We start from the raw sequence: 12,532 nt of genomic DNA on the forward strand, positions 1-12,532 counted from the left end.
AACAAGCAGTGGCCAGTTGGGAAAAAGTGAAGTGCCAAGGAGCCAGTCAGGAATCTAGTTCCGCGCAGAGGCCAAGCGATGTCCGGCAGGCGCGGTTCAGAACCGAGTGAGCAGTTTGTCAGGGCGAGGAAGACTGCTGCTGCTTTTGGCGCTTCGCCTCGCTCTTCTTTTGCCGGTATTCGTCGTCCAATCTATATACGTAGTCCTTGTAGGGGTATTCGGATTCGACGCCAGCAACATTCGACTCAAGTATCTGAAGTAACAATTGTGACTGCTTAGTGGGTGCAAGGTTCATTGGTTGGTTCGCATGTGTGGTAGTGCACATTCCGTGGGTGGTAGTGCGCATTCCGTGGGTCATGGCAATGGGTAGGTAGGGTGTGGTTTACGTGAGACTCGACGTCATTGAGCGTGGTGGCTTTGGTCTTGAAAACATTTCGTTGTCGCCATCCATTGTCTGCGAGATCGATGAGGTCCTGGATTTTGCAGTCGATGCGTGTGTCGAAAGATTCGCGTAGATCGCTCAGAGTAGTGAGGATTATTTTGGAGGTCTCTTTACACTGTGTCTCGAGGGCGTAGCCAATGGTTGTTAGGAGCTCACACATGCATTCGATGATATGCGGTTCGGGTCTCGCTCTGTCTGCAAGAGAGAAGAGGGTTGTCTGTCGAGCAGACCTTGTCCGAAACAAAGGTTGTCCGAAACAAAGGTTGTCCGGAGTGTCTGGGGCGCGAGAAAGCTTACTGCTGACGATGAGAGTACAAACAACTGATTTCAAGGCGGGGCTCAAGATCACTTTTCTCATGAATAGTTCGCCAATAAATCGCATATCTACAGAAGTTGTCGTTGGCGATTGGTACCATGTAGGTAGTTGGTGTGCGGAGGGATGGGGGTGTGGCTGACTGCCGAGGATGAGTCGCTTCCTCTTCATGCGTGCTGCTTCTGCGTCTTCTTCGGAGAGTTGCGCCAGCGCGGCTTCCTCGGCGGCGGGGTCGTATTGGGTGATGGCGTCGAACTCGTCTTGGCAGCGGAAGACGATGCAACGCTGGAAGTCGACCGGCTTCTTTCTGGGTTCATCCTGGTCGTCCTTTTGGAACTGGGGTGAGCGTGCGCGTAGAACTAGGACCAGGTCGGCGTACATTTCCGAGAAGTCGGGTTCGGAGACGGCCTTTTTGTAGACCTCATCAACGACAACCGAAAGCTCCTCCTCATCCGCACAGGACTCAAGGATGTCCCGCACCAACCGGTCTGCGATCGCCTCAAACTTCTCCACCGTCAACTTATTCAACAAACTCTTCGTATGCCGCCGCAGTGCAACCGGCCGCGACAATTCCGGACGTTTCTGCGGCGCCACCACTGGCGGCGGCGGCACCGGTGCACGTACCCACTCTTTATTCGCCAGCGCTTCGCGCTGTCGCGTACCCGATGGCGAAATCCCCGGCTGCGACCGACGTCGTGCATGCGTGCTAAACAACGGACTGAAACTCGCTCCGTACGTCCTGCAACCAGAGCCAGTTAGGTGTAGGGGGGATGGGGGAAATGTGTGCGCGGTCGGTGTGTCGTTACCTGATGGAGGGTTCGCGGAGTTGCAGGAGCGTGGCGATGGGGTAGGAGTGGGTGGCGGGGGGCGGTTTCTGTTCGGCTGCCTTGTTGCGGATTTGTTGGCGCGTCCAGTTCTGAAGGACAGTCTCGAGGGCTAGGGGGCCAAGACGGGGCGCCATGGCGAGAACGAGGGCAGGGTCGACGCCAGCCTTGGAGGCGTCGAAGGGTCTGGGCGCTTCGGCGGCAACGAGATCAGCCGGCGGTGGCGGCGGCCGTGTCTCCGGTACTGGCGCAGCCGCCGGTGGCTCCGCAACCGGATGCGTCGGCGGCGGTGGTGGATTCCGAGCACCTCCGCGCCAACCACGGCGACTTCCGCCACGCGCCAGGTTCTTGTTCGCCCCACCGCGGGCGAATCCCGCTCCCGAGTACTCATACGAACGCGGCCCACGGCCGCTTCCGCGACTCGATTTGGCAAACATTTTACCGGATAAAACCCCTTGCCCCACGCACAGAGCGCAATGCCCCACGGGAGTCCCTCTCAGGGGTTCGCTCCCTGCAGAAACGCTCCCAGGAGTGTTTTTGCGGACACTTCTAGCCTCTAGGGCACGCGCCCACTGGGGGCACGGGGGGCGTGGGCTGGCTCACTAGGACAGGGCGCCCTATGGGCAGGGTCGATGCATGGAAGAGAGGATCGAAACGCACAGGAGCGGAGGACCACTACTCTCTCCGCATGATCGGTCGGTGTGCAGGCGCCAGACCTTGCCGGCCTGGCGCCTGCGCGAGGCACCCGTAGCTCGGGCGGGCGCAACCCGTCTGGCTGCGGCTTGGACCGCCGTGGACGCGACGTGCACAGTACCTGTTCTCCCCGCGGCCATGCCCGCTGCTGCAGCTACTGCTACAATCGCTCGAGTACCGCTTGCTCCGGTCGCTCTCGCTCCGGTCGTCCAGTTCGCTCCGGTCGTCCAGTTCGCTCTCGCTCTCGCTGCGGCTGTCGAGTTGACTGTCGCTCCCGCTTTGGCTGCAGTCGCTCCGATCGTCGCAGCTGGAGTGGCTGTCTCCACAGGGGTCGCGGTCGCTGTCGTCGATTTCGCTACTGTTGCCGGTGGCGTTGTCGAAGCTGCTGCCGGAGACGTGGCGGCTGGAGGCGTGGCGGGTTCCAAAGAGGGTGCGTTCAGCACCGGCCACTCGCCCCTCGAAGCTCGTCAGCTTCGAGGCCGTCAGGAAACGCTGGTTTTGGGGCAGGCAACGGCCCGCCGGTGGTGTGAGTCGCAACGGCGGCGTCAGAGGACGCAGCGGTGTCAGGGGTCGCGCGCTGCGCATCACGATCGCACCCGTGACCGCCTGCACCCGCGTGCGCGACCCCGCTTCCGGCGCCCGGCGCACTCCCAGACAGCGCTCCTCCAGACTGTTTGGCGCTCCCTGGCGCCACGCCGGTCGCTCGGCCCCGCTCTCGCTCGAGGATGCAACCCGGTACAATCGCGGCCTCCCAGTCCCGGCCGCGTTCCGGTTCATCAGCGAACTCCGCATCCACTGCTGGATGCGTCGCGCCGCCTTCTGCAAAACATAGAGACGTGCAATCCGCTGCCGCATCACCCACAACTCCACCATTCTACTTATTCTCGCCAACGCCTCCCTCTGACTGATCTCTTGCCTCTTGGTTAATCTCAGTCTCACTGGCTCCGCTAACTTCACTGGCTCCGCTAACTTCACTGGCTCCGCTAACTTCACTGGCTCCACTATCTTCGCTGCTGCTTGCTCGAACCCAACCCCATCTGCCGACCCAAGTGGTGCGTCGGCGGGACTCCGAGTAATGCTGAGCAAGTCGTCGTCGTCCGAGTCCTCGCAACCAAGACCATTTCCCGTACCGAGGCCGCTTCTCGGCCACGGCCATGGCCGGCTCTCGACGGGACGAGAGCCGAGTCCGCCAGAGAGGATGGGTCCCGAGTCGTCGGCGCCGGCGGACGTGGTCTGGCTATCAAGTGTGTAAACACCGCCTTTACCGCAGGGCAGCGGCGGTTCTTTCTGAAGCTCGGTGCAACAGACCTGCACCTGCCGTACTTCTAGAGGCACCGGTTGCGGTTCCAGTTTCATCAGCGGCGTCAACTCACTATAAAACCGCAAGCCGTCCAACTGCCGGTTCCACTGTGACGACTCGCAACACCATACACTCCCCTTCACCGCCCTCTGCTCCCCGTCCACTTCGGACCACCCGAACTGTTGACTCTGGCGGGCTGCGCTCGTGATGTCAGAACTCGTCTTGTCACCGGCAGCCGGACGTAACTCCGAGGGTCGGCTGTTTGGACTGAGATTGGACTGTGCGCTAACTCTCTCTCGAGTCCTTGCTCTCTCTCGTGCACTCACGTTGTCTCTAGCACTTATTCGATCCTTCGCGCTAAGTCGGTCTCCAGCGGTGACTTGGTCTCGTGCGCTAAGTCGGTCTCGTGCGCTAAGTCGGTCTCGTGCGCTAAGTCGGTCTCGTGCGCTAAGTCGGTCTCGTGGAGTTCTTGCCGTGACATTGCCTTTTACAAAGAGATTGCAAGTGATCTCCCACTTGCGCCTGCGTTGGGCGGAGTCCTGCTGCAGCTTGCTGAGCGTCTGGATATGCGGCATCGGTGTCTGCGCTTCTTTGCCGCCAACACTGATCACCCTCGTCTCAGACGGAGCTCGCCCCTTACTACGAAGCTTCTTCCGTTTGCTTACCTTGAGTCCTCTTGGTGGCCGGCCATGCAGGGATCCGATCTCAGCACAGACATCGTCGTCAGCACGACCGAAGGTGTTTTCCCTCTTGGGTGTAGCCTGTTTGGGCGTGGTCTGTTTGGCTCCGGCTCTCAATGCGTTTGGCGAGCCATCCCCGAAAGGCGAAGCCACCTCGGTCTCGGGCGCCGGGTCTCCAGTTGCCAGGTCCCCGGTCGCCAGGTCTCCGGCCGCCAGGGGCAGGGCCACGCGACGGCGGTCCCAAGCGGTATCCGGAGGACTGGGTCTGCGAGCGAGACGACCCGAGGGGAGGCGGTAGGTGAGTTCCAGCTCCTCGGCGTCCTCGGGTACGCGCAGGTCAGAGACGGACTGCAGTCGGAGCGAAGGCAGCGGCGAGAGGAAGGATGAATTGGAGGGCAACGTGGTCGTGCGCATCTCCCCGTTGCGCAATACGACCTGCGCAGACGGTGGCGTTGCCGACTGCACCGCCGGCCCCTTGTTCTTTATCAACGTCTGGCCGCAAGCGCCCACTTCACTGCTACCCACCAACCCATCCGGCAACCCACCCTCGCATCCCGACTTCGGCATCTGGCCGTGCATCGGGAGGCCGTGCAGCGGGGGCTGGTGCATCAGGAGGCCGTGCATGGCGGGAGGGGCCTGCAGCGGTTGCATTGGAGGTTCAGGGTGCTGCACTGGAGGTCCGACAGGTCCGAGATCGCGGTGTCCCACATCGCGGTGTCCGGGATCGTGATGCGGGGGTTCGACGTCGTGATCTTCCATGGGGTCGGAGACGCTAGCGGAAACGCTGGCGGAGACGCTGGCGAGGTTGGGCAGCGAGGCGGCGCGGTTGTCGCTGACGGAAGCTTCGTCAGAGGGCACGCACTGTACGGAAGAGTTTTGACTGGAGTCCGGGCGCGGCATGACGGTCTTGCAGGGCATGAGGGTCTTACAGGGCATGAGGGAAGGCAGCACCAGCGGTTTACCCTCCGGGACGAACCGGCTTCGACACGAACCACCTCCTCCCGTGGGGTCGTCTCGTTCGTGTGTGGACAAATTCGCAGACACACTTTCGTGCGCATCCCTCTCCGACACATGATCGGAACCGAGGTTGCATGCGCTACCTCGGTCAGAACCAAGGTTGGAAGACCGATCTCGATCTCGTTCGCCGTCAGAGGTCTCAGGACAACCGGTATCTGCGAAACCGCGGAACTGCGATCCGTCACGTTGCAATACAACCATTTCCTTACGATTGTTTGTCAGACGCCGCACCAACCGCTCCTCAATCGGGTACCCCTCCGTGCTCATCTTCGTAAAGGCATCTTCGCTCCCGTCGGAACTCTCCGCCACCCGGAACCGAGTCGACCGAATCCGACCAGCCAAGGACCGACTGCCATTCGGTCTTACACCCAACTGAGCTAATACAGAACCATGCCCAACACCAGCCCCACCTTGGTCCTGTGCCTGCGTTGTAATCGGTCCCTGTACTCCAGTCGGAACCCGTGTCCCAGTCGGAACCCGTGTCCCAGTCGGAACCCGTGTCCCGTCAGAAACCCTTGCTCCGCCCAAAGCTTGTAACCCTCCTCGGTCCATCCCTTCCCGTTCCATCCCATAGCGTTCCCTGTCGTCCTTTTCGTAGCTGCTCACACTTTCGACCGAGTCGCAAATGTGAACGGGTCGTGGCACCTCGATCGGCGATGCCATGAACGAGCACGAGTGCGACGCGCCTTCCACCAGCGAGCCGGTGTTCCGTTGCTCCTGGAGACCGCCAGCTGTCAGATCCGCAACCCGACCAAGTCGGCTTCCAGCGACTTTCGGCCCAGATCCAGGGTCCGCAGTTCCGAACCCAGGCGCTACAGGACCACTCCCAGAGGTTGCAGACCCGGTAGCTGCTGGCGGCTTTTGCTGGAAGGTGAACTCACTCCGCTCGCTGTGTCGATTAGACAATACAATCTCGCCCAAGTCCGGCGCCGGCTCCGCCTGGGGCGATAAGTCCTGTGGGTCGACCACAGACCCTTCCACGGCCAGTGAGTCTCCCACGGCCATCGAGTCAACACCGGCCAAGGAGTCAACACCGACCAAAGAGGAGTCTTCCCTGGGGACCGAGGGCCTCTCGGGGACCGAGAATTTATCCAGGGCCAAAGACTCCGCGGGGACCGAAGATCCGTCTTGCGAGCTCAGCAACTCCTGACGCCAGTGGCCAGTCTGCGGAAGCCGGCGACACATCGAGTCCAATAGGATGTCCTCGTCCGCTGAATCCACACTAACGCGGTCGAACCGTTTACGATCGGCTTGTTGTTGTTGTCGCTCGGCTTCGGGATGCCTGAGAATGCGATGCGAGTCAGTGTAGTGGTTCGCCATGCTGACGGTGGCCACTGTGGTACCGCGTCTCAATTCACGTAGAAGACTTTGTTGCCGAAAGAGGTCCATCGAGTCCGTCCGCAGACTGCTCAAGGGACCTCTACCTTCCGGCAAGTCCCGACTGCCTCGCAAGTCGAAGCTATCGACGTCGTCGTACGAATGCGCGTTGCTCGTGGTCATAGTCACACCCAGCAAGTCTCGAGCCGACTGAGGAAACGGCTTACTACCCTGATTCAGCCAACCTCCGAAGTCGAGAGCATAGGAGTCCAACCCACTGCAGGCCACACGGCCCACTTCACGATCCAACCCTCCCTCTCGGTCCAACCCTCCCTCTCGGTCCAACCTTTCCTCTCGGTCCAATTTTCCCTCCACAGGCTCATCGAGTCGGAGTCTGGCAGACAGCTGGAGCTTCCTCTCTGTAGAGTTAGCCGGACGATCGGGTCGTGAGGGTTCCTCCAGCCTCGAATCAGATTTCCTCTCGCTCGGCAAGGCCTCGCTCGGCAGCACCTCGCTCAGCAACACTTCGCTCTGCAGTCTCTCGCTCTGCTGCAGACTGTCTTGAGTGTGCCACCCTATCCGATCTGAACGACTGGTCACTGGGCCGGTCCCACTCCATAACGGCTCCGTAGAGTCCGTAGTGGTTGCGAATGGGCCAAACACGGAGGCAGGTACCAGTCCGGAACGTATTAACGCACTATTCATATGTGCCGTATTGCCATGGCTGGTCGGGACACCCAACCTGGTCACGACGCCCAGGCCCAACGGTCCCGACTCCGCACCCGTAAAGCCCGCACCCGGAAAGCCCGCGCCCGGATCCTTGAATTCAACCTTGCCATCCGGCCTCCGTTGAGTGGGCATCCGACTCGAGGAAAGCTGTCTGCTCAGGCTGCTCGAACATCCTCCTCCGAGGTCGGCCAGACTGCCACTGAGACAGGGAACGGTGCCCACTGCGGGTCCTCCACCTGCTTGATCGAGGGGCGGTGCTCGATCCAACGGCGGTTCTCGATCCAACGGGACTCGATCCAGTGGTGCTCGGGTTACCGCGCCGCGAGGTAGCAGTCTTGGGTAAGCAGCGCCTGGTCCCTGAAGCGGGGGCGGTGGCCTTCCGTGAGGTGCCGAGTCCAGGACGCAGTCGGCCGTGGAGGACCTGGCTGGCAGTTTGGGAGCCGCGCGAGGTACTAGAGGAGACACGAGCGCCGCGATCTTGGGGGAACGAGGTTGCGAGTTTCGTGTTCCCGGGTCAGGGGCACGGGGACCGGGTCGGATCGCGAGCGGCGTCTCAAGAAGGCCGGTGCACTCTTTCGTCGATTGATCGCTCCGGCTGGTAACTTTGGGTTCTTCGCGGTCATGTGGAGATGGAACGTGTCCGTTGCACATGCCGGTCGTAGTCGTTTCCGGCGGCACGGTCGTAGTCGTTTCCGGCGGCATGCGGTACGTGGGTTGTTCGAGACTCGATTCGAACTTGGGATTGAGAGATTCCAACTTGGAGTTAAGCAGGTCGGACTTAGTGGACGGAGACTTGGCCTCCGAAGGCGCGAACTCCGTACGCGGTGACCGCTCCCCTAGGACTGCGTGTACGACAGCCTGCACCACCGGTTGCACGACTGCCTGCACGGACTGGGCGGGTTTGCTGACATCTTCGAGTGAGCACAGGGGCTTCGTAGTGAGTCGCTGGGTCACATGCGGTTGTTGGATATTGGGTCGTAAGGGTGCCTCGGCAGGCTTCAGGGGTTGTTGGGCAATCACATGTCCCTCGGGTGGTTGCATACGTCCCTCGGGTGGTTGCATACGTCGCTCGGGTTCTGTAGGTAGTTCGGAACATTCCTTGTCGGCCACGACATCGCGGCCAGTGCCGGGTCGGGAGCAGGTGTAGAGTGATGGCGATTCGATTACATCACTGTCGTCTAAACAGATAGGAAGCACCGGGACAAGTGGGGGGAAGTGGACTTCCTCGCTGGTAATGCTTTCTTCACGGCACGACTGAAATTCCACGATTTCCATGTTTTTCCCTGCATGTCCACGCCAGACAGTATTGCACACAACCATTCCTCTGTGCTCGCCTTCGCAGTTGATGGGGCACACCTCCAGCACCGCTCCCGGCCGCACGAATCCGCGCTCAGGCCGCGAGGACTCCGATGACAACAAAGGACCGGGAGACGACGACCCAGCCAATGGGACACGCCTTTGGGCATCATAGTATGTGCTCAACCCGACCTCCTCCGACCCCACGCCCTCCAGCGACTCCTCACCTAGATCCTTGTGAACCTCGGACTCTCCTCTCCGGAAAGAACGGAACCACGACATCTCCTAAGGATCGAACAGTAGGACGGTCCAGCTCCAAAGACGCAGCCGGCTTGATTGGTGACTAGCTAAGCGTGTGACTAGCTAAGCGGGTGACTAGCTAAGCGTGTGTCTAGCTAAGCGGGTGACTAGCTAAGAACCCGACAACAGTGCAACCGTCGTGTCACCTGACTGAAGGTTACTCCTTAACTGAGTCACTCCGTATCGGTTCACTCCGTATCGGTTCACTCCGTATCGGTTCACTCGGCCCCAGGATTCGATCGCCCGCAAATTCGATCTGCCTCGACTCCGTGTCCGGTTCACCTGTTCTTGATTTCAGATGCAATTATTCCCAGACACAATACGCGCCGATATATTCGCACGTGTGTTAAATCTCAAACCAATCAAGACTGAGATGGTTCTACGATAAATAGTTCAATGGTGTGGTCTGTCTTTTAATTGGCCAAAATTCTTCATGCTCGCGGTCCCGGTCGGACGGCCCATTAATTAATATTGCGTGTGGGCCGGGCAACGAACGAGTGGATGGAAAAGATGTCGGCGCGGGAGTTGCGAGCCAAGGTAAAGTCGGTGGAGGCAGAGGAGCCGACGGAGGACGAGTCGTCTTGGAGTTCTGAAGAAGATGAGGGAGACGTAGTGGACGTGGCTCAGGATGAGACGCTTGCACGAGTGTTGTTGGCGGTTCGAAGAGGTGACGAGGAGGAGGCGAAGACGTTGATGCGTAGTGTCCAAACACATTTGCCGCGAAAGCCGAAAAAGGAGAAGTCTAAGACCTTGCGCGACGTGCAGGCGGAAGAGGTGGCGCAGTTAGCAGGTCTAAAGCGGAGTAGACCCGCCGGCCCGGTGGTCGAGGTGTCGGGTGGTGGTTCGAAAGAGGCTGTGGTGTCTGCTTTGAATGCCTTGAGTGAGGATGAAAGCGAAGACGAAGGAGGTCTTCGGGTCGTCTGTGAAGATGAGGGGATTGAAAAGGAGCGCGTGAAGAAACCTCGTTTGGCCCCACATGGTTTGGCCCATGGTTTGGCCTCACATGGTTTGGCTTCCGCGTTGGAAGATAGTAACGCGCCGGAAGACCAATTCTTGAAGAAGTACTTCGGCCAGCAATTGTGGCAGGACAAGAACGACAAGGCTGTGGTGGTGGAGGACCTCTTTGCCGACGAGAGCCTTGAGGATGTGGAACGTGCAGATGAGTTTGAGCATCGCTATAACATGCGTCACGAAAAGGCCGGGCAGACACACGAGCGTATGCAGGACGCATTCGCCGAAGTCAAGCTGAGTAAAAGAGCCGAAGCTCGGAAGGCGAAACTAGAACTTAAAAGGCAGAAGACGCAGCAACGTAAGGACGAATTAATCAACGACATGCTCGGCGGAGGCGAAGGTATCGCGCTCGTTGGCACCGACCACTGCATGACTGGAATGGAGGACGCGCAAAACAACACAATGTTGGGGCCAAATGGTAGGGACCGGATGATAGATATGGACACGATAGAAAATGATCAGGAGGATGATGAAGGTATTTTTGAATGGTTCTTGTGTGATTCTTGTAACACCCCGATCAAGCCCACCAAGAAGATGTTTCGTTGCAGACAATGTGAAGACTTCTCTCTTTGTGCGTCGTGCCAGAAAATACTTAAACATGAACACAGTCTATATAAAACAAAATGCCCGGCGGACGCACAACCACCTGATGATTGGCGAGCAGTTGTCGCCCAACAAAGCATGGAACGGGCGGTGGAGCAAAAGTCAATATCCAAGGGCGAGTTTCTGGCGACCAAAATATTGCAAGAAATCTCATTCTTGCCGGATGCTAACTATAAGTATGTTGCCTGTGATCCTAAACAAGAGAAGTACTCTATGGAGTCATTGATTAATGAAATGACCGAAGTGAAGAAGGACTCCGAGAGAGAGAAACATGAGCAATCATCAAAGAGGAAGTCGTCAATCAAGCTGAAAGTTCTCAAAACCGACAGCAATAACAAGAGTAAGGATAGGAGCAAGGGGAAGAGTAAGGATAGGAGCAAGGGGAAGAGTAAGGATAGGAACAAGGAGAAGAAGGCTGATGCTGCCTCTTCCATGGCCGACGCTGGGATTGAAGCCAGCACGACGTCCGAGCCCGAGGTCTAGACCCAGCCAGGTCCAGACCCAGCCAGGTTCAACGCTATGACTCGACCCTGGGGTTCAACGCTATGACTCGACCCTAGGGTTCAACGCTATGACTCGACCCTAGGGTTCAACGCTATGACTGGACCCTAGGGTTCAACGCTATGACTCGACCCTAGGGTTCAACGCTATCGGTCTTGCTGATTCTTTCGATCCACTTGTTGTAGGGGAACGTGCGTATCTTCCCACACATTCCACATTGCACCACTACTTTGACCAGGTCGGTTTTTATATTGCATGATTTCGAAAACGGGCTGATGGAACCCCCGCATTTTTTGCACACGAAAGCTTTCAGAGCAGGTGTCCATCTGACGACGTGCTTTTTGGAGATCTCCATGGCCCTCGCGTTTAGTTGTCTAAAAACAGTCCTTAAGTGGGTGGTACGGTGTGTGCAGTCAGTGATGTGGAGCGTAGCACATGTGCAGTAGATGCCTGTCGTTTGTGTGGTACCTGGTGAGGTTGGGTCCGCCTTCTGCGTCATATTTGAGAATTTCGGCGACGGTGAGCAGGTGGTTGAGAGACTTGATTTGCGTGGTGGGTTGTCGTTTCTTCATAAATAATAAATGGACTTCCAGCATCGTGTGGGCCACAAGACGGGTTCGGGTGGGCCGGCTACGGCGCAAGAGATAGCGTTGGATCGGAAAGAGCGATTGCGGCGGTTGGCTTTAGAGACGGTAGACTTATCAAAGGACCCATACTTACATCGGAATCATGTGGGCAAAATTGAGTGCCGATTATGTCTGACTCTCCACTTGAATGAAGCCAGTTACCTGACTCATACCCAAGGCCGCAAGCACCAAACCAACCTGGCCCGACGAGCGGCAAAGGAACAAGCAAATGCCGGCGGAGGGGCCTCAGTCGTACCCATGCCCCCTATGGCCGCACCCGTACCACAAATGCCCACCATTGGCCGCCCCGGCTACCGAGTTACCAAACTCAGAGACCCTAGTACTAAACAATATGGACTTCGCTTTGAAATCCACTTCAAGGACTCCAGCTCTAAACCTAGACACAGATTCATGTCCACGTGGGAACAAAAGGTGGAACCAACCGACTCCAACTTCCAGTACGTTGTGTTCGCAGCGCAACCGTATGATACCATAGGTAATTCTTTTTCCCATCAACCCCATCCTCTCCTCAACCCCCCCATCCTCCCATCCTCTCCATCCCATGCTCCCCTCTCTTGACCACCCCCGACAGTAATCTCTGCAGCATTCCGGATCCCGACGAAGGATATTGAAAAGAACGAAGAAAAATATTTAGTCCACTGGGACCCCGACAGCCGGCTTTACCTGGTCCAATTTCTGCTACGAGACCGAGTAACATAGACATTGACGGAAGAGGTGGGACGGAACAGGTGGACGCAGCAAGTGGATATAACAAGAGGACATCAGTAGATGGATACACCGGGAAAAATGCCCGAAACGTCGGGACGCGACCGAAGAGATGAACCCCGGGCCGTGGAACGCAGCGGTAAGGGTGGCGGTG

General features: G+C 58.2%; 4 protein-coding genes across 4 annotated transcripts; 2 read left to right on the top strand and 2 right to left on the bottom strand.

Moving 5' to 3' along the window:
• Window positions 1-118: 118 nt before the first annotated feature.
• On the bottom strand, window positions 119-2,016 carry GNI_150260 (MIF4G domain protein; the record flags this gene model as incomplete). Its single annotated transcript, XM_011134450.1, has 4 exons — window positions 119-253; window positions 387-637; window positions 740-1,461; window positions 1,562-2,016. 4 exons carry the CDS (start codon window positions 2,014-2,016, stop codon window positions 119-121), a joined length of 1,563 nt encoding a protein of 520 aa, XP_011132752.1.
• A 238-nt stretch (window positions 2,017-2,254) lies between these two features.
• GNI_150270 (hypothetical protein) lies at window positions 2,255-8,893 on the bottom strand (the record flags this gene model as incomplete). The annotated part of the gene is made up of 1 exon (XM_011134451.1): window positions 2,255-8,893. The coding sequence occupies one exon, from the start codon at window positions 8,891-8,893 to the stop codon at window positions 2,255-2,257; it is 6,639 nt and encodes a 2,212-aa protein (XP_011132753.1).
• A 528-nt stretch (window positions 8,894-9,421) lies between these two features.
• Window positions 9,422-11,008, top strand: GNI_150280 (hypothetical protein; the record flags this gene model as incomplete). Its single annotated transcript, XM_011134452.1, has 1 exon — window positions 9,422-11,008. The coding sequence occupies one exon, from the start codon at window positions 9,422-9,424 to the stop codon at window positions 11,006-11,008; it is 1,587 nt and encodes a 528-aa protein (XP_011132754.1).
• Window positions 11,009-11,607: 599 nt separating this feature from the next.
• GNI_150290 (splicing factor 3a subunit 2) lies at window positions 11,608-12,363 on the top strand (the record flags this gene model as incomplete). The annotated part of the gene is made up of 2 exons (XM_011134453.1): window positions 11,608-12,148; window positions 12,257-12,363. Coding segments are annotated over 2 exons (648 nt in total), but the record flags the coding sequence as incomplete, so codon positions are not given.
• Between the last annotated feature and the right edge of the window lie 169 nt (window positions 12,364-12,532).

Source organism: Gregarina niphandrodes (genome assembly GCF_000223845.1).
Source record: "Gregarina niphandrodes unplaced genomic scaffold scaffold00042, whole genome shotgun sequence".
Classification (NCBI taxonomy): Eukaryota; Apicomplexa; class Conoidasida; order Eugregarinorida; family Gregarinidae; genus Gregarina; species Gregarina niphandrodes.